Raw genomic sequence first — 22,583 nt, forward strand, 5'->3', positions numbered from 1 at the left:
ATGATCAGTAGGCAAGAAAAAACAAAAGAAAAAAACTTAGGAAGTTCTTGTATATTGATATTGGCAGTAGAACAAACTTGTTTGGACAAAAAAAAACCCTAACTTATTCTAGTTAATTAACAATAAAACAGCTGGGAAAATTAGACATCCCTGATTGACTGTAATTGAAAATGACTAATGATGCTGTCATTTTGCAACTTATATCTGAGGAAATAATGCCTGGAAAATTATAATTGCCCTCTTCACAATTTGTCTACAGAAATTATTTTGTGTTTAAGGTTGGGTTGAAATCCCTTGACCAAATACATAAGACTCCCCATACCTTATTTTTACAATTATATTTAAAAATACTTCAAGATGGGTAAATAAAATATAAGGTTGATAAAAGCATGATTTCTTTTGATAATAGAAAAATCTAGCAATACAAACCATCTGGTTTCATCTTATCATTTCAATAAGTGGTATTAAATTCCATTAACACTTTCAGTTATAATGTATGGAAGATGATATAAACATTTCAAAATCAATATATATACATGTAAAAATTTTAACATAAAATTAAGTTAAAATGAGTAGAAATGGAAGAAAATGGCATTTCAATGCTAAAGTAGTAGAGAATTGAAAAATAATTTTAAAAACCAAAGAACAAATGGTTTATTCCTTTCGTAGTTGTTATTATTTTCAATAATAGCAGTCATTTTGTTGCTTTTTAACTGCTAAATGGGGTACTACTGAGGACCTAGTTATTACTCTGTGGCAAATGGAACATATTCAAATTGATCTCATTGATGACATCATAAAACTTTATTACAAAAGGTATAACTTTAGAAAAAATTTTAAAAATTTATCTAACTTATATAGTCATCTTCAACAATTTCTAAAATTAAGATAAAGGAATAATATACAAAACAAGTGTGTGTTTGTGTGTGTGTGTGTGTGTGTGTGTGTGTGTGTCTGTACCCACTGGTGAGGTGAAAGGAAGATAGAAGTAAAGCAAAACAAAGTTGCTTATTTCTTCAATCAAGCTATTCTAAGATCATCCCAGTAATTTTGTATCAGAGATCTAGTGCTATATTTATGTCATTAGCAGAACTATCTTATAATATATATATTTTTTTAAGGTTAACTTTTTATTCATTATATTTTTGACTTTTACAAGATATCCTCAAAGACAATAAGGAAGAAGTTGGTTAGTTAGGGATGAAAAAAAAGAAAAAAAAGAAAGAAACCAGAACTCTACCGGTAATCTTTGAAAGTTAAAGAAATCCTAGAGAAATTGATAAAGCAAAGAAAAGGAAAAAAAAGGAAAGAACTTGAATAAGGATGAGCCAGCTCCCAATCAGACTCAGCTTACTTAATAGCTGAACAGACAGGCTGTTTGAATGTGGAGGTACCAATAGGTAGTCAGTTTCCTAAGAAAGAGAAGCATTTTCTGATGTGTCCTTAATTAGAATGTCAGCAAGCAGTGGATATACTACTTATCCATTTGAATACAGGGTCTTGCATGCACATCAGGATGGATTTTCATTTTCTTTTTTAAGAATATCACTTTCTTCCTCATAATTGTCATAGTTTCTCAATGTACCTTCCCCCACAAAAAACATAAACTTCTCTAGTGAACATGTACAGCATGCTCCTCAGTCCCATTTCCCTTCTATTAAGGGATGAGGCAGATCAGCATTAAGGAGAAGAGGCATTAGAACTAGTGTATTTTAAAATTTTTGATATATGCATTCAATGTTAAAAAAGACTTTGTTCATGTACTATTAGAGCAATGGTCACCCTTCAGAAAAATTATCTTTAACCTTTAAAGGAGAAAGTTTTGATCCATGTGGAGATTTAAACAGCCTTCACAGCTTTCAACTTTATGCTGTTGAGTGCGATGTTCTTAACTGTGAGGTTGTTTAAGCCTTTAGCATTTCAGGCTAGCACAAACCCCACCTAATCTTAAGGTGTTCCCAAGGTCATGGTCCCTCTCAAAAGTTGAGGGGCTGAGGGTGTATCTCAGTGGTAGAGCACTTGCCTAGCATGCAAGAGTCCCTGGATTCCATCCCCAGCACTGCAAAATGATGATGATGATGATGATGGTGATGATGTTGTGAATAAACTATTTCTGCACACTCCATATCTCCAAATCAATTTTGTCCTTTTGCCCCATCACCTTGATATGTTGCTTAATCTCCAAACTTATGAGAGAAGTGCGACAACAGGAATGAGTTTTCATTTAATTCCTACCTCTCCCAAATGAGCTGAATCTAGATGAAACAAGAAATCAGGGAAAGAGAAAAGACGGAAAGAAAACTGACTGTTACAAACTGGTTTTAAGGAATGTGAAAGAAAAGGAAAGTTATAGTTCCTTGTTCTTTTTTGTTTCAGGAAGGCAATTCTCCTTTTGCATCATTAATACAACAGCAGAAAGTAGACAGGCTGAGGATCTTAGTTCTGAGGTCAAAGTGGCCCAGGAGTATGTGTCGGGGGGAGTGTTGTGTGTGATTGAGTTAACATCAACTGCTTGGATTGTTTTATCTATAATAAAAGCAAAAATTGTCTTGACTTCCAGCTAAGATTCTTCCCTCTTTTTAAAAAACAAAGGCACAAAGCAAAGTGAATTAAATGCACATTTGTAATCTGTAATAATTGGTGCTAAACTCTGGCTCATTGTCATAACTATATGACATTAAGTTTTTAAAGATTAACCAAGAGTAGATAGAATGTATCTATGCAACAGTCCATTTGTCCTTGTTATGGCTTGCTATAATGAGAATCACTCTGATAACCACTCTAGGGATTGACTTTCTTTAAAGTATAAATAGAAATCCTGAGGGCTAGAGATACAGCTCAGTGGTAGAATACTTTACTAGCATGCACAAAGCCCTGGGGTTTAATCCCCAGCACCACACACACACACACACAAACTAAAAACTGAAAAGAAACCCTGAAATGTGCTACTTTCAGGACTATCTCTAACTCTCCAATATAATACACATGGTTTGTTTATGAAAAATTATCATAATGAACTTGGAATTGGAGTCAAATTATTTTTTCTTGATTTTAGGAGTGAAGACAAATGTACTCTTAAATAAAGGTACATTGAAATCTACAGAGAAACCTGTGTCTTTTAGCATCTGGTGTTTGGACATTATGTTTAGGCTCAAACCTTAAATTTACCTAAAGAAAAGTCCCTTGTAAGCCATAGGAAAACAAACAATTTTCTAGAAATGAAACTTGGACCAAACACAAGGGAAACTAAGTGGTGACCTTAGAGACAGAGTCTAAGTCATGGTAATGTTGTTTGCAAGGACAAACTGGTTCTGTAAAATGAGGTTATTGACCTGTGCTGTTTTAGAGCAGTTTTAAACATAAGGGTGAGGCTCACTAAATCTCAGCCTGCAACATTAGCTGAGAAACCAAGACTGATCAATAAACAGCCACCATTACAGGCTCTCGAGGAACCTTCATCATAATGGGAGCCATTATAATTTTGGTCAGGTGCAGCAAATAAGGTAACCTATACCTAATGTCTATTTATCACTGGACTCTCATTTGCAAATGGAGGACATTGATTAGCTATTTTTTGAAAACTGACCTGGCTTTCCATTTCTCTCCTCATGTAATATACTGTGAATAAATGTGCCGTAGACTTCAAAATGCACAAAGAGAAGGGAAAGAAGTAGAAAGCTTTCACCCAGACTAGCTTTTTACCAAAGAAAGAAGCAATTACATGACATTTCACTAAAAATTCTTGACCCAATAAAGTACTGAAGCCCGGATGCTGGTTTTCCTTTTTCATAAGAAAGAGCAACAGAGAAAGGAAAGGTCACGGACCATATTGTGATTCTTTACAGCTGTTGGAGACAGACAGTATGATGCAGTAGCTTGATTTGAATTAAGCCAAACAATATGAAAAGCATCAAGGCTGGCAAGCAAAGCAATAAAGCCCCAAAGAATTTAATCTACCTTGAAGGTGGGACTACTTTTTGTGTTGATGGCAGCACACCAGGACAGAAATGAATCCTTTAATGCAATGACTCGTTAATAGCCTTAAGATCACAATATATAAATAGGCTACGTTGAACAAAAAGACAGCTTTGCCTCTGCTATGGTAGTATGGCCAATATTTCCTTACAAGTTATTTCATTGATTATAAATAGACCACATCAACGGCAAATGTACAACAGGGGAAGCATAACCCATTATGAGGTAATGGATATTGCTAGAGGTTGCTTCATTACCTTCACTGGCTGAGTGGCTGGTTTTTCCTTGTACAAATGCTGCCCTTTAGACAAAATCCTCTCCACATCCGGTTGTTTAGCTTGAACTGCTACTTCAGTTTCCTGGGGAAAAGAACCCATACAGTGCAGATTAACTTCACAGTCAGCAATAAAATTACTAAATTTAAATATACCCTTGGAGACTCCACATGTATTGCAGATCAATTTCTGCATGGTACATAGGGGCTCAAAAAACATACCTTTTGGTGCAGAGAAAAGAAAAATAGAGGTCTCTGTGGAACACACTGAAGTTAAAAAAATTGATCTAAAATTTTCTTGAATTATGTTATAATACTATAATATTATTATATAGAAACTAACTTTCTATTTTCTAACAGAGACTAACTTTCTATTTTTCAAATAAGTAAAAGGCAATAATAATATGAGGTATAATTTATTAATATATGCATATAAATTCTGGTATTAGCTTCAATAATCTCAATCATCCTAATGCTTATTTTACTTTACAAACTTTTTATTTCACTGGATTCTGTTCTGGGCTTTCGATCTAAAATATTTTTTAAGATGGAAATCAAATAATTCTTTCTACAACACTGTAGAAATTAAGTTTCTTTCCAACGAGTAAACACTTAAAGCACAATATCAAAGCTTATTATTTATCAAACAGTCAAATTAAATAGGCCTTTGAGGAATGATTAAATTAATTGTTTTATTGTTTGTTTTTCCTCAGTCTGGAAAGGACCGAAGCATGACAGGAAAAACAATCCCTTTAGATATATGAATATAAAGTGTTTTCTTAGTGACTACTGTCTAGCTCTCTTGAAGAAAGAACAAAAGAAATGTGCATACATTGAAGCTGAAGGAAGTGAAGTTAAATATTACAGAAGACTTTTTGGATGGAACACTTGTTAAACTCTAGGATAGAGTATCGATTAATCAATGTCAGACATCAGTCAGGGCCTGGGCAATCTTCCCTAGAGAGGGGCTCCTGATTAACCCGCATCTCTCTTCTTCCCTCTCTTTCCCCAGAGCCTCTCAGCACTGCTGTGTGTACGTGTCTTCATGTCATTGTTTCCTTTATATACTGTGTGTGTACCTATTCTCTCTTCGTCTGTTAGGGCAGGAAATCCCTGACTCTACACTATTATATTCTTATATGGCACAGTGGGGTGTCTTGCAACTTATGGGTGCTCAGCACATGCTCTTGAGTGAGACTATTTCTCTAGTTCTTATTATAATGACTGCCAATGGGAGAGAGGTGCTTTAGTCAGAAGTGTCTGTAACTTCAAGGCTAACTTTATGTATTAATAGGTTTGTGTGCAAATCTCAGTTCCTTTACAAAAAAAGCCTAGTTACTTCACTCTTGTAGAACTGCTGATTAATGATCTTACCGCCCATTGCCAGGAAAAGGTATTGTTCCTTCAAAGTGCAGTACCAGAATGACTGTAACTCTTTGCTAGAGGTAGAAATAGCTATGATCTCAGATCAGAAATGGGACACATCTAGCTTTAAACACTGAATTTTTAATATATCCCCAACCACTATAAATTCACCTTTAAATGCTATATTCACAAAATATTTTGGTGTAGTGAATGTTTACATGATCTCAAAATATTCTGAGAGAAAAATAAAATATATTACTCTAGAGAAGCAAAGAGCATATCTTTAGCAAGGTAAAAATTATTTAAGAAAAGGTAAAAAGTAATCACTTATTCCTATCTGCATATGTGTGCTGTGTATATATTATGAGTTATCAAGACAAATTCATGTATGATATTTCAATTATACTTAAACTCATATAATACATTATGTATCTAAACGGAGTAAATTTGAACCAATTTTACCATTCATTTTGTATATGTTTATTTAAAGTGTAATTCTCAATTTTTTACTAACAGAGATTTTTATTCTGTTTTTCATTGATTTTAATAATTACTGGCAATAGATAAATTTTCAGATTAGCTTTATCACAGCCATAGATTATTTATTGATGATAATGTGGTTACCATTTATATAATGACTACTACTTACCTCTTCCAAATCTTTACTGTAACAAATTCCCACTTTACAAATGAGAAAACAAAGTTGGGGTGGGTAGGGTAGTAGTGGTGGTAATGATGATGTGAAAAACTTGCCTAAGACCCCATGAGAAGTAGAAGAGTTAATGTTCAAACATAGTTCTGCCTGAATCTGAAGTTCATGCTGTTCTGCTAGTATTAGCTGCCTTTCCACATCTTACAAAAACATATATCTAACTGATATATTCTAATTAATGTCATTTCTAAGCATTAAGAAATTTCACTTTCATCACCTGAATCTATTTCACATTATGACATATGCTGATAAAATGTCATAGCTCTCTGATAATAAAGGACAATTAAACTTGTGCCTATAAAGTTATCTGTATTGTGGAGAGTGAATTGGGATTCCATCTGAGTTGAGTCACTATGGGTCATCTGAGATGAGTCACTATGGGCCAGTAGGAAGATGGTTACTTGGTGCAAGAGTAGTCATTTACACCCACTGGAATTTTATTTCATTTTATTTTTGTTACCAGGGATTAAACCCAGAGGAGCTTAGCTACTGAGCCACATCCCTAGCCCTTTCTATTTTTTATCTTGAGACAGGGTCTCACTAAGTTGCTTAGGGCCTTGCTAAATTGCTGAGGCTGGCTTTGAACTTGCAATCCTCCTGCCTCAGCCTCCTGAGCAGCTGGGATTACAGGCGGGCACCACTATGCCTGGCTGAGATTTTTGCAAATGACACCAAAGACCATTGTTCCCACAGCCACCCTGTAGCTTTATTTGTGTGGTTCTAATTCCTTTGTTTTTCCTTTATAATACACCAGAAGTAGTCAAATTGTGTGTATAATTGTGTGTATAATTTTGACCATCCCTAAAGAATTATCATTTCTGAGAACAAGACACATACTTACTTTCTTCATTTATTATATCTTTGACCGTGCCTATGACATATTAGATGTTGAAGAAAAAATTGTTGAATGGACAGATAAATATTATTGCACTTTGAGCCTGTGGGATTTTAGTTAGGCTGTATATTAATAGAGACCTTTGCTCATTCAGACAGTTTAGGATGTTTTCATAGCACAGATTATTTCCCCTCAAAGTAATTTGCTAGAGTTAAATACAAAATCTCTTCTTTCATTTCCAGATTCCCCTTAATTAGTTTAAAAATTTTACATCTTTGTGTTATTCATTACAACAAGACTTAGAAAACCCCTGTTCCTATGATAAATTAAAATGGAGTTATTTTATACTTTATAATCTTTTTGTTGACTTTCTTTTAACTAAAATTCAATTTCTTTGAATTTTTCCTTCTTTGTCAAAATATTTACATAATTTAATCTTCATCTAGGGAACCAAGGGAAGATGAAAAATACAAATGTTGTAGCAAACAAATGAATGTTTTACAGAAGACACCTGAATGTAGGATCTCAAATCAAATACCTTATAATTACTGCACTTGAAGTATAATAAATATTCCTTAATTTTGGTTTGAAATTTCAGTGGAAAAATAAACCTGGAAGGGTTGGAGGACTGTGCTTCATATAAAGACTAGCAACTTCCATGAGTATTATAACTTGCCATGCCCTAGTATAGAAAGTCTTAGGCTTCCTTCCGGATATGCCCATTACCAATTTCTTTTGCTCATTCAGCATAGTAAGACAATATTTTCCTCAGATTCCCTTAAATTTCTACCCCCAATTCAGATAATTAATATTTGTTATATTTGACAACTTTATCTTTATAGTATTTATACAGTACAACCTATTTCAACGGACAAGCTTCTTATAGTATTCCCCACTTTCAATAAAATGGTTTTCTTAAAAGTGTCATTGGTAGATATCCACTGCACCATCTAATCAATATATTTATCAAATAATTGTGAGGTCCTACCATATGCTACACAATGGGATACAATACTAGAGAAATTTCTAGTCCTCACACACATGCAGATATATGTATGAAGTATGCATACACATATGTATGTATATTGTATATACTATATAACAGCACACAGTCCATTTATGTGCATGATATATATGTGTACTATACATATCCATGTGTGTTAATGAATGTATAGATGCATGTTATATGTATGTGTACATATATGTACACATGCATATGTACATATACATATATATGAACATATATATACTATGAGGAAAGATAAGACAGTAAGAAAAGAGTGACGGCTCTATTTTAGGTATGATGAACATAAAAGGTGTCTATTCTCAGGAGGAAATTGAATGAAAAGCAGAGATGGGTAATGTCATACTGGAAGAAAGTACTCCAGGAAAAGGGAAGAGCAAGTATAAAGGTGCTCAGGTGGTGAGGAGTCCAGTTTGTATACAGATTCAAAATAGTACAATATTCTGCTAATATATATATATATATATATATATGTACATATTTATGTGTGTGTGTATATATATATATATATGGTATTTTAGACATAGAAGACAGAAAAAAGCTCCTCCTATGATTGATTATACATATTAAGTTTATAATATTTGTTCAAAGCCAACCGTGACTTGACTTCACTGTAGTGGCAGATTGGAGGAAGGGTAAGAGACTGGTGGAAGGAGCATAGTTAGGGAACCATTTTAGAAGTTCAAGTACTTATTGAAAAAAATAGGAGCATGGATATTCAGGGAGTATCACTCTTAAGATGTGTCTGGGAGCAGTGTGAAGAAGAGGCAACAACGACCCCTGAACTGACTAAAACCGCATGCCACTGCATCCTCAGGGGCATCCAGCACCTGCATCCCACCGCAGTTGGCACTATGCCCAAGAGAAAGGCTGAAGGGGGCACTAAATGAGATAAAGCCAAGGTGAAGGACGAACCACAGAGAAGATCTGCAAGGTTGTCTGCTAAACCTGCTCCTTCAAAACCAGATCCCAAGCCTAAAAAGTCCCCTGCAAAGAAGGGAGAGAAGGTACCCAAAAGGAAAAAGGGAAAAACTGATCCTGGTAAGGATGGGAATAACCCTGCAGGAAATGGAGATGCCAAAACAGAACAGGCACAGAAAGTTGAAGGGGCTAGAGATGCCAAGTGAAGTGTGCACTTTTGATAACTGTGTACTTCTGATGACTGTACAGCTTGAAATACTATTTTTTATCAAGTTTTATAAAAATGCAGAATTTTGTTTAACTTTTTTAAAGCTATGTTGTTAGCACACAGAACACTTTATTATTGTTTTTGGGGGAATGAGCATACGTCACTAGAAGTGTCCAAAGCTGAATTGCTGTGGGGAAAACACCTTCCCCTGCTAGTTTTGAGAGACTTCTTCTTGGCTCCCACAAATGCTTGTGGTATGGAAAAACTCAAATTCATCTTATGTCCTCCTCTCCCTCTCTGCCATCGGCATAGACTTAACTCCCCTAAACTCAGACCTGTTGGGACCTGTCTCCCAACAATTGGTTTTACCAGTGTGTCAGCAATCTGGACTTTCCGGTGACATCATTGAGACAGTGTCCCTCAGAAGAGCAACAGTTCCTTTTCTAGATTGTGGATCTTCAGATTAATAATTTTTGCCATTTTCATTTCATTTCCTGAAAGTCAGGGTCGGCTTGTGAAAAGTTGTTAACATGCTAAATGTCAAATGTCAACCCTTACTCTAAACTTTCCCTATTCAGAGCATCAAATGAAGACTTCATTGGGTTTTATAGTGGCTTTCTGATTTTGGTAGTCTATCCGAGAAGGGAGTTTGAAAGTTGTTGTATACTGTTAACGATTGTCTGCCCATGTCCTGCCTGAAATACCTTGATTGTTTATGAAAAGTATCTTTAATAAAGTTGGATACAGTTTGAACATAAAAGATGCTGTGTGTGTAGGATTGGCAGAATTTGAGAAGGGAATAGAAAATGTTGAGAGTCACCAAGATTTTAAAGCTTTGGAGAAAGAGACTACATGTATAATGTGGATAGATGAGCCTGTACATGGAAATGCATTAATGTGCTAAGGTTGGGTACATAAGTCAAGGTGCCTGTGAATGGCACTGAAACAGATGTCCAGTGAGCAACTAGAAAAACATTAGGGTAGCCCAGATATTACTTAGAGCTCCAAGGTTTAAGCAGGTGCTTGCTAGATTGACTGAGGAAAAGGTGGTGTGCCAAATGAATTGCCCAGGGTTTGTACCTACAGGAAGTACAATGAAGTTGGTTCTCTGGATCCTTAGGTTCTTCTGTGTTCATGAGTTCAACCAATCAGGGATCAAAAATATTTTTAGAAATATATCTGTACTGAATGTGTATAGATGTTTAAGCAATACAGTATAATTGTTTAGATACGATGTGCATTTTATCAGGTACTATAAGTACTCTAGAGATGTGGGTAGGTTATGCACAAATACTATGTCATTTTATAAAAGGGATGTAAACATCTATGTATTTTGGTTTCCAAAGAGGTTCTGAAAATAATCCCCTCCAGATTCCAACTGACAACCTCATTCCTATGTCACCCACGTAGTCCTAGATTTAGTCTTCCAGTGAATGGACAACATAAAATCACATCACTTCCCTGATAGAAATCTAGATGAAATAGTTGACATTACTATTGTCATCTCTTTACCCTTCAATAAAACAATGAAGGGTTCAAGTACCTGGATGAGATTTACTCTTGGTCTCATGAAAATAGAGCAATGAGTGAGAAAAATTATGTTTAGTTCTAAATTCTTTGTGGTTACTTCTCCTTGGCACAAATTTGGAAAATTAGATTTGTAATTACATGCACCTTTGATAAATGTCCTTAGAAAGACCATTTTGAAGATGAATTTCCACCATTTTCCTCCCTATGTTTATTTGCAGTGTAAATTTATTAGTTAAAAGATAGGTCAGTTATTTGGAGCAAGATATTGCTTGAAGGGTTAACTGTAGTAAGTCCAATTAAATTCACTTAAAATATTCTTTAGTATATTTTCCTTAAGTGGCTGTGAGGAATACATACTATAAGAAGCTCATAATGATCCTGAAAAAAACAGAACAGGTAAAATAAATTTAAACATTTAGGCATGCCTCCGTAGAAATAAACTTGGCATGGAAAAACTAAAACAAAGCAACAATTTCAGAAAAATCACATGTCTATGCAAAGATAAGAAAATGCTACTAAAATTTTTATCTGTACTGAAAATGTCAACTAAGTTCTATGATGATATTAACTGTTATAATAATATTAACAGATTAGAGTTTCTAAATATTTACTGCTAAACATTGTGTTTTTCATGCATGTTTGCTCTACAAAAATTTTTTTTTATCTAATTTCACAGATGCTGAGATGGAGAGAGAATAGGTCGATTGTTTAAAACCATGAAGCTTGCAGATGGATGAGTTGAGATTTATACAGGATGTATCTGTCACTCAATTCCCACTTTCTTCCTTATTCTGGTATATGTACTGTGTGCATGTGTGCATGCGTGTGTATGCATGTGCTTATTAGGACTTCTTGCTAAAATTGGCAGAGTGGGTCTAAATATCATGCTAATTCTTTTTCCTCCTCTTTCACTACAATACATTCTACAGTGTTTTTTCAGGGTACCAATGAGAGAAAAATCCTGTCTCTCTCACAGAAAAGGAAATAAATTCTTACACAGCCTTGAAAATGCTCCAAGGGCTCCTCTTTGTGGGTTTATGATTGCCAAACCTCTGGTATCCAGGTCAGAGAATTGGTCTGAGTAAATCTTTTATCTCCCAAATGGCCTCACATCTTTATGTGATTTAAGATAAGGTGAAGAAGGCCACATCTAAAATGGAAACATAGCTAATTATAGTGGCCAGTTTTTGTAAGTAGAGAGTATTCAACTTCAAAGAACATTCAGATAAGAAAGTCTTCACGGGATTTCAACAACAAACACTCCCCTCACTTCTAATAATAGAACACTTTCATTTAGGTTTTCTTCCCTGAATTATTCTTAATGTCCTCTGCAATCCAAGACTGTACACCAGGAGTTAAGACCCTTATGATACAAGAGTTTTATTTTCATCATAGTATTGCTAATTTGCTACAATGTCAAACATAATTTGGGAAAATAAATTTGTTAATTAGTTAATAGGGTGTAATCATTCATCAGTACTCCCCAGGAAAACTGCATGGTCAATTTTTAAATCTTGCCCTAGTAGGAATTTTTTTTCAGTACTGGGTGAAGGTTGAACCCAGGGGTACTTTACCACTGAGCTACATCATCCTTGGTTCTTTTTATTTTATTTTGATAGAGTATCTCACTAAATTGCTGAGGATGGCCTCAAACTTGGGATCCTCCTGCCTCAGCCTCTGGAGTCCCTTGGATTACAGGCACATGCCACTGCACTTGGCTTGCCCTAGTAGGTTTTTGAAATGGAGTAAATCTAAGCACTTTCAGTTTGGGTTCTTATTAAGTGGCTTTACTGCTATTGGGCAATTGCTGATATGACAAGCAGTGAAGCAAAAGTTAGTGATAAAAAAGTCCCAATAAGCCATTGAAGGTGACATTAGCAAGTGTTGTGCAAATTAACATATTTTCCTAGAATTGGATTATTTAACATTATTTTTCTTTTCTGACTCAAATTTATTTATCTAATCTAAGGTGAAACATACATTTTTGCAAATTAAATATTTTCATTCAGATACATGCTGTATTTCTCCACTTCTTTTTTGGTACTGGGGATTGAGCCCTGGGGGCTATAGCCCTAGTCATCTTATTTTTTATTTGAGACAGGAATCACTCTGTTGCTTAGGGCCTCACTAAGTTGCTGAGGCTGACCTTAAACTTGTGATCCTCCTGCCTCAGCCTCCTGAACCCCTGAGATTACAGGTGTGCATCGCCCCCCACTGGCTATTTCTCCACTTCGAACACTATATTTCTAATTCAACATTAAGTTCATTGTGCATGTGTTTAACTAGAAATTTGGTGTTTCTAAAGATAATATGACATTAATAAATTTTGCTTTATTTTCCTTTCTTATTTTTAATTTACTGAAGTTTCCTTCATTTTACTTATCCCCACCCTCAGATTATGTGAATACATATGTATGTAAAATGAATATGTATTTCAAACATACATAGTGATATAAAGAAGATATAAAAAGACTTTTTGCATATTTTTAAACATTTATTCATTTGTTCATTTGACAAACACTTATTAAATGTTTGCTGCAGTGTCTGGGCTAAGAGCAGGAAATATAAGGATACAGACACAGGCTGGGTGTGGTGGTGTACACCTGTAATTCCAGCAACTTGGGAAACTGAGGCAGGAGGATTGCATTTTTAAGGCCAGGCTCAGCAATTTAGTGAGACCCTGTTTCAAAATAGAAAATAAAAAGGGCTTGTTTTCCACGCATACACAATAATACACCATACAGAAGCTGCTCTTTCAACTTGGGTCCTACACGGAGAAGATATTTGGGGCAGATCCACAGTCTAAAATGAAAAGACCTTGACTTGTACAACTCATCATGTACAGCAAAGCTTCAGCTAATCTGCAGATGGATATGTGAGTAATTAATGTCTGTCTGTTACATTACTGGAATTTTGGGGTTGTTTGTTACTGCAGCAAGAGCTGACAATTGCAATATTATGGTAAAACTGAATGACCAACCAAAAATATACGGCTTTCTGGTATGAAAAGAACAGAGTAAGCCTTGAAAATAAATATACCCTGGTCACATATATTGACTGCACCATCTCTCATTCTACATACAAACTATTTGCTAAAATGGGTAGCAAAAAACGAAAAATGAAATGGAATCAATATTGTGTTAGAGCCTCACTTCTCTGGCCTAGATTTTCAGGCAGGCTCTGACAAATGAAGTCTGATGGATGGAAAAACATAACATTGTGTAGTTGAGTTTCTTTCTCTTTCCCCTCATGCTGGGTGACTGTTCTTTTATTTATCTACAATTAGGTTTGCTAGACCACTGTAACGTGGCTCTCTTTCATTGTAACTGTGTGCTGTCAAATATGTGCCAAGCTGACTGACAAAGAATGACAGGTTCTCTCTTTCCATTCTGGGCTAATCAAGGGCAACCCACCAAAGGGAGGCTTTTTCTCTGATTTAGAGATTTATGGATTTCAAAAATAATCTGTCCAAATATACGAAGTATAATGTAGTATTGATTTTTAAAATGACAAGTGCTGTGAAACTGAGAAGATATAATCTACTAAGCTGCATACTTGGGAATGTTCAAGGACAGCAAAAGAGTGGACACAGGAGTGATCATCAAGCAATGAGTCTGACACTCTTAAAGCTGGCATTTCAAAGTTATTTTGGCAGAGAAATTCTTTTGGCAAATGAAATCTTATCAAAACCCCTTCAGCAAATTATGTCATTCACTTAATAAATATTTACAGATCACCTATTATGTGCTAAATTCTGTTTTTGGTACTAGATATGTAACAGTGGAAAAAACAGACAAAATCAGGCCCATACAGGGTAGAATGGCTGTAGACAACAGTGAACGAAACAGAATAAATTGCTCCTATCTCCACCAAGTTTACATTCTAATGGGATGATGGATAACAGAAGATAAATTATGGTGCATCTGAGAGTGAAAAGTGCTAAAGAGAAAAAAAATAAAGCATTGAATGTGGATAGGAGGTGTACTTACAGGGTAAAGGAAGGTTTGGGTGTGGACATTTTTGAAAGTGCCTACAGGGAAAGTCTCACTGGAAAGGTGAAATTTGATTAAAGATCTGTAGAAAGTGAGGGAATGAATTATACAGGCATCATAAGGGAATAACAATCCAAGCAGAGAAGGCAAGTACAAAGACCCTCCGATGAGAGTGTGTCTGGTATTTTCAATTAAAAAAATGAGCAAGTCAAGAAGAAGGGCTCTAGTGAGCAAGGGGAGAGTAGCAGGAAGCATAGACAGAGAGTTTGGGGATGGGGAGGATATATCACACAGGGCATTGTTGTGAGGACTTTAGTCATTATTCTCATATTCTGTACCATAGAAGAATTTTCACAGAGGGGTGATGTGATCTGACTTATTTTTTATTGGTGCATTATAGTAATATGTAATAGTGATGTTTATTTTGACATAGTCATATATGCATGGAATATACTTTGTTCTGTTTAATTCCCCAGAATTTCCCCTTTTCCTCCCCTCCTACCCACCATTTCCTTCCTCTCCTCTATTGGCCTTCCATCAATTTATTGTTTTTAATTAGTGTATTATAGATATACACAAAAGTGGAATTCACTGTGATATATTCATACATGCACACGCTGACATTTTTTAATAGATCATTCTAGCTGCTGTATTAAGATTAGATTTAAGGAATGCAGAGTACACATAGTAGATATGAACAGATTCCTAAAGGAGTTAAATTTGCATTGCTTGGAGAGCAGTACTTGTCTATGGGAACCAGAAGCCCTTATTTGGAAAATTTTATATATACAGTTCTTAAATGAGGGCAAAAGCTCATTTAGTTTAATAGCAATACAGAATACTGCTTAAAAGAGCATTCATTTAAATTTGTACTCCCCAAGTCTCACTACTTTCCTAACTCCTTATTGGTGAATAGTTATCTAGGTTATCTAGCTTAAACAATTCTTACATGACTTGAGTATTTGTAAGAGAGAACTTGTGACCCAAAAAGCTTCAAAAATAAACTAAAATATTTGCTATCTGACCCTTCCAGAAAAAAAAAAAAAAAACTGCTGATGTAGACAAATGTTTAGGGTCAGGCTTTGTGGTTCTAAAGTCCTTCAAGTACATACAATCATTCCACAGTGTAAATGTACATCAAAATATCATATTGTATCCCACAACTATAATTGTTATTTTCTAATTAAAGATAGAATTTTAATATTTTTATGGGTATATATTTTTAATGATCAAACATCAGGAACAAACATTTTTCTTTTTAACTTTATACACAGATTAATAGAGATAGTCAAATAATTTATAATTGTGCTTGGGAGCAGAAACCAGCAAATATTTTCTATAAAGGGCCAGATAAATATTTTAGACTTTGGAAGTTACATGTTTCGTATCACACAGTATAGCATTAAGGTAGCCAGACACAATAAATAAGCAAATAAATTTGCCCCAGTAATTTTTTATTTATAAAAATATGTGGAAGGTTGAATTTGACTCTCATATCATAGTTTCTGACTTTTGCTTTAGTACATTGCAGGGTGACTGGAAATAATCAAACTAGGCATAAAATCATCTTAGTTCTAGGCTTATTAATCCATGAGTTGGGACAAGTCACCTAACTCCTCTGAGTTTCAGTATCACTAATTATAAAATGAAGGAAAAACCATAATTATTTGGGGTAAAGTGTCAACAGTATCCTCTGTCCCTCTGCATAAGCATTTGATCTTTGATTAATTTTCTAACTCTACTCTCCCTGGAAAACTGATAAAGTTGAAATGTCAAATGTGTTAGCAGGCAACATTGATTCAAAATGACCCTTATTGGTAAATTACACATCCCTCCGATATTCTATAATACATGAACTATAAGTGCCTAATGGAAAACCTTAGTTCTGGTGATTCCTCAAGTGTAGCAACTCTTATAAATGAGCATGTTCCTGTTGTGCATCTTAGAAATTCTAAGTATGGTATAAGACAATGGCTCCTTAGGTACATGAGGATGCTAGGCCAGGGTTGACCCAGCACCTGCATGTGAGTCTCCTTCGTTTGCATAGGAGCTGCCATCAGGGAGTGGGAAGGTACTAAAAAGTGAATAGCTTTTGGTGACTCTGTGAATGCTGCACATACTGTTGTGCACTGTAATCCCACTGAAGAGAGAGGCCTAATGCTGCCCTTCCTAGGAAACTACTCATATTTCAGAGTGGTCAATGGTAGTCCTATTCAGCTGCACCTGAGAAAATAAGAGTTCTTGATGAATTTTACAATAGTAAATTCTGAGACCCATGTTTTAGCCCCATAGATTAACTACTCTGAAATTGGGACACATTTTATAAATGATTGTGTGTCACAGTCTAATTGGCAGCACTTTCCCTTAGTGACAAATAAAATAATGATCTATATTCTAATTAATGCTGTCTTAAAAACAATAAAATATGGTATGTAATTAGGTCAAGATCAAATGATTTAGTTCATGCAAAGGTAACATTAACTGGTACCATTTCCTGAAAACTCACTAGGTGCAAACACTCTTCTGTGCACTGAACAAAAATCATTTCAATTAATCTCATTCTCTACTGCAGAACCTTTCAGCAAACATTATCATTTTTCAGACTGAAAGACTAGGGTCACAAAACGTTAGAAGACTTGCCCAGAGCATAAGCTAACAAGTGGTGGACCTGAAATTTGAACCCTGCTCTGTCTGATGCAAATGTGGCATATTTAATTACTGTACAATAGGTTCTATAAATTTATTTAAATATGGTACCAATGTAAAACTAGAATTTATTTTATGAATCCCAGAACTTAGAATCTTAATGAAGTAGTTTGACTGAATGCAATTTTAAATTAGTGTTTCTCAATCTATGACCTAGTGCACTTTGGGATGGACCATTCTTTCTTGTAGGGGACTGTCGTATACTATAGTATGCTTTGCAGCAGCATCCCTGATCATTATTCACAAGATAGCAGTAATACTTCCTCTTTCCTCATGTGTGACAACCAAAAGTATCTGCAGAAATTGCCTAATTTCCCTGGGGAATTGAATCATTCCTAATAGAGAATCACTGCATTATTGGAGATGTGAATGACCAAATAAAAAAAAGTCTTGTCTGTTCATGGTCTATGTTTCCATATGATTTAATATGAATACCATTCCTTCCATTTTCTTGAGCACAATATTGTGTGCAAGTCATATAGTAATACTCTTTCAAATGCACTACTAAACACATTATAACTCTTAAAATTGATTTGAATATGACTCTGATGAACTCTAATCATAATCACATATTTTCAGTTTCTGGCTAAATTGTTCCTAAATACTGCCTTAAATATCCCAACGGGATTATGGAACACAGTGAATTCTGTGCAATAGAGAGGTACATATAACAGAAAATAATTCTGACATATCTCAATCAAGGTCTCTAATAATTGTATTATTTTAAACAAATACAGCATATCTCTAAGTTATTATCCATTTGGTAATTAGGCATAGTTCTTGAAGTTTTGACAAAATATTTAATAAAATGTAAATACTCAGCAATATTTGGGATAATTTTTATTAAAGACAAAGCAAATAACAATTCAATCCTGACTTCATGATTGACATGTACTTCAAATAGAATTATGAATTTTATATTAGGTACTATACCAAAATTATAGTCATTATCTACAACTTTCTAAATTATTTCATAACTTATAAACTTGAAACTTCAAGTGGAAAATTGAATTAAAATCATGTTAAAAATACCCACAGGTTTTCCTTTATGAATAGCCTTTCCTCAAACACATACAAAAAACAAAGCAAATGTAAGCATTTCTAAAATTAAAAAAAGAACACATGACAGAATAATTCCCCTTGTTTCATTCACTCAGTATGTCAGTCTTCATCCTGGACACCAGGTTTACATTTAGCCTGCCATACTTAATTTGTATACTCATAATTCTTAAGATTTCTATGTCTTCAGCTAAGACACTGTTTTTCACTGGTCTGCTGAAAAGTGAATGATAAGGTTTTAGATAAGAAATGTGGAACTGAAAAGAACAAAGATCTCAGAAAAGAAAATAATAATAAAAAGAAATGTGTTTGATAAATAAAAAAATAAAAATGAAGGGAAAAATTATCCTTTACCAAAAAAAAAAAAAAAAAAGAAATGTGGATCTGTGTCTTAGATGCACATAATCTAGAATTCTGCTAGAATACAGAAGTACAGAACTAATTAATAGGTAAGAGAAAGTAAACAATCCAATGGAAAATTGGGCAAGAATATAAAAAGTCAACTAAGAAGGAAAAAAATCAAATGTCCAAAGAACATGAAAATTTGTTCAACCACAGATATATACATTAAAGTAATAAATTAATGTCATTTCTTTCTGCTGGTACAAAAGCAATTTGCTGTATATATTAAAACTAAAGATGGGAATACTCTAATTTAGAATCAGCAATTTCACTTCAAGGCATTCTCATATAGGCTCTTTGTTTACATTAGTGAAAAATTGGAAGCAACTTAGGTGATCATTTGCTGTTAATGTAGTAACCATGTTGATTGTTTTTTTTTTGTTGTTGATTGTTTTGTTCCTATTAAAATTGAGAATACTTTTGCTTCTCTGTTCAAATGCCATTTAAAATATTTTTTTAATTTTTATGGCATCCAAAATTCTATTTAACCTAGTCATAAACAAATTTTATTCATGTATTCATAATTAACTTATTGACAAAATTAAATACAATAAAATAGCAATGCTGATTCTAACAAATCTGACTTCAGTTATAATGACTTACACAGAATAATGACCAAATACCATCTGTTCAGTTTTAGGTGAAGCATAATGTATATGTGTGCATAATTTTGTACTTGTATTATCTCTCCATTTATGTAAATCACTGATACTTATTACTATGTTAATACTATAAGATATATTATAATAAAGGTTACCATGAATTTTTACTTTTGTTTCTTATCACCTATTTCATCAAGTAATTTAAAGGACAAAGATTTCTACCTATCTGTATCTTCTCTACATGGTATTCATAAAAGTTCCCTCAAAAAATCTTGAATATTAAAAAAGGTATGCACACATGTCTGTCATTTCATGTGTCAACAAGTAGAATTTTAGATGCATCCTACACATTCTTGTGAGGGTTTACATGTATTGTCTTCTGAATGCTAACAGAATTATTAATTCTAAGAACGTCAATCTCATTTGAATAACTAGCATATTACATAATCAATTGTTATTATAAATGAATTTTGAGGTGTTTAATAGTAAATTTAAAACTTTGTTAAATAGTCAAAATTAAATAATTGAGGCTGCTTTTATTAACTATGTCCTTATGGTTAGTAAATGTTGAATATTCATTATGTCCCGAGGAGGCACTGAAATGTTCAGAAGTTAAAAACCATTGCTTCAGATATATTAAACATGCAAGCTCTACTTTTTTATATGTATTTTTTGAAATTAAAGAGCAAGTTAAATACATTCACATTAGGTAATAATTCAAGCAGTTAACTTACTCCTAGGGTGTTTCTTTTTCAAAATAAATATCAGATATGTATTAAAGTGTTCTGTATCATCTAAAAGATGGATATCTCCATATATATGATACGTGAAGTATACATTTAAAATATGTGACTGCATGAATATATTAACACTAATATTAGTACTCAAAAGGACAACCAGGACGAATGAGGGAAAGAAAGATGTGAATAGGAAAAGAGTAGCTATGTGGCAATTGGGACGTACTTGAAATACAAAAGTTACTTTTAAGTCAAGTACAACTGTCAAAAAAAATAGTAACATCAACTAATTTGACTTTTAAATGCTAGGGGTAGTTATATAACAGGAATACACACACACACACACACACACGTTACTTAAATTAATTATGTACTCTTCTTTTCAATATCAGAAATTAATATAGTAAGTGAAGCCTCAGGAGAGATGGCTTATTCAAGATAGATGGCTTATTTTACTATGCTATTGCTTTATTTTTTCTTTGTATGATGATTGAACCCAAGGGCCCTTTACTACGGAGCCACATCCCCATTCCTTTTTGCTTTTTATTTTGATACAAGGTATCACTTAGTTGCTTATGGCCTCCCTAATTTGCTGAGGCTGGAATTGAATTTGGGATCTTTTGTCTCAATCTCCTGAGTCCCTGGGATTAGAGGCAAGCACTAATGTGCCCCATTTAATATATTTCCAAATATCAAATTCAAGGCACAAAGTCTGATTATGTCTTCACTGGAAAGAATCATGGACTTTTTATTTTCAAACTTTTATATTTTACTAGGGTGAAAATACGTTATAAAGTCACATAAAACACAAGTTTATCCTGAATTTCAATATATTAAGTATTATTTAAAGATTTTTTTTCAGAATGTAGCCAGGTGTGGTGGCATACACCTGTAGTCCCAGCAGCTTGGGAGGCTGAGGCAGGAGGATCACAAGTTCCAAGTTAACCTCAGCAACTTAGCAAGGTCGTAAGAACTTAGTAAGAACTTGTCTCAAAATAAAAAAAATAAAAAGGGCTGGAGATGTGGCTCAGTGGTTAAGTGCTCCTGGGTTCAATTCCTGGTACCAAAATATTTTTTTAGAATGTTATAGTGTTTCAATAGAGATATTCATCTTTAAATTAATTTTCACCCATCATTTAGATAACTTTTCAGCTATCAAATGTAAGTGGAAGTTTAATTTGGTATAAGTTTTTGAGATGGCAACCAAATACTAATATAGTGTTATATAAGTATTTCTTAAAGAGCTGTTTTCAGTGTTTAATGATATATATATGTGTGTGTGTGTGTGTGCATATATATACACATATGTATATACATATATCTTTTATTTACTTTTAGAAAATAAAGTAAAAACTTATGACCATAACTTCTCTTGCTTTTGTTCTTCCTCACAGCATATGAATGTTTTACCTGTAAACACTAAGTTCACCCCCACCAAGCACCATCAAATAAAATGTAATGAGTCACTTTATGTTGCTGTAACTTCTTGGCAGACATTCTTACCCATAATGATACTCATGCTTGCTTTTAGAGGTGTCATAATTATGTATTTAGAATTTTAAATATTCTTCCGTGGTAACTACCAGATTTAAGGATCCTTTTAGTAACCAATATAGTTTAGTGAGCTGAGCACAGCATTTGATAAAAATACAACCTCACATCTATGAGGTGAGCAGAGTAGACACTCACCAGGCAGATAAAAGTGCAGAGAGCTCAGGGTCCTAGGAGAGCACAAGGACCTGCATGGGGACCATAGATCTTGGATGTTATATAATTTTCCCTCACCTATCAACTCAGCTGCCGTCTTAGAGAAGAACAGGAGGAAAGTAAGGGAATCTGAAAGACTGGTCATTTATCCAAGAATACCAACTCCTAAAAAGAGACCAGTTAAATTATTGTTTCAGAATTAGGCAATATTCTCTTACTACCTAATAAAGCGGAGGGTTGTGAGGATCACTGAGGGAAAGAAAATGGAGAACCTGCCTTTGTGTGAATGAACATTTGACTCCAAGACATATCCATGTATCTGCTGCTGTATATTTAACATAGATAATGACTTTTTACCTACTTAAGAATCCATAACAGTTATTGAAGCATAGTTTATCAGACCAGCAGCATCAGTATTACTGGAAACTATATTTTACCAAGATTCTTAGCTTATTTTTATGCACATTAAAGTTCAAAAACATGGCTCAGGATAACATATAACAGACCTGAGAATGGATGAGTGTAAACCCCAGA

General features: G+C 34.2%; 1 protein-coding gene and 1 pseudogene across 4 annotated transcripts in view; one reads left to right on the top strand and one right to left on the bottom strand.

Annotated features, from left to right (window-relative positions):
- Dmd (dystrophin) overlaps positions 1–22,583 on the bottom strand; it is a 2,099,091-nt gene that overhangs the window by 711,212 nt on the left and 1,365,296 nt on the right. For all 4 annotated transcript variants that reach the window (XM_047536255.1, XM_047536256.1, XM_047536254.1 and 1 more), the window contains exon 49: positions 4,233–4,334. In XM_047536255.1, coding sequence (XP_047392211.1) covers positions 4,233–4,334 — 102 coding nt within the window. The remainder of the gene's footprint in view (positions 1–4,232; positions 4,335–22,583) is intronic.
- LOC124972090 (non-histone chromosomal protein HMG-17-like) lies at positions 9,040–9,312 on the top strand (annotated as a pseudogene).

This window comes from Sciurus carolinensis, chromosome X (genome assembly GCF_902686445.1).
Source record: "Sciurus carolinensis chromosome X, mSciCar1.2, whole genome shotgun sequence".
In the NCBI taxonomy this organism is placed as follows: domain Eukaryota; kingdom Metazoa; phylum Chordata; class Mammalia; order Rodentia; family Sciuridae; genus Sciurus; species Sciurus carolinensis.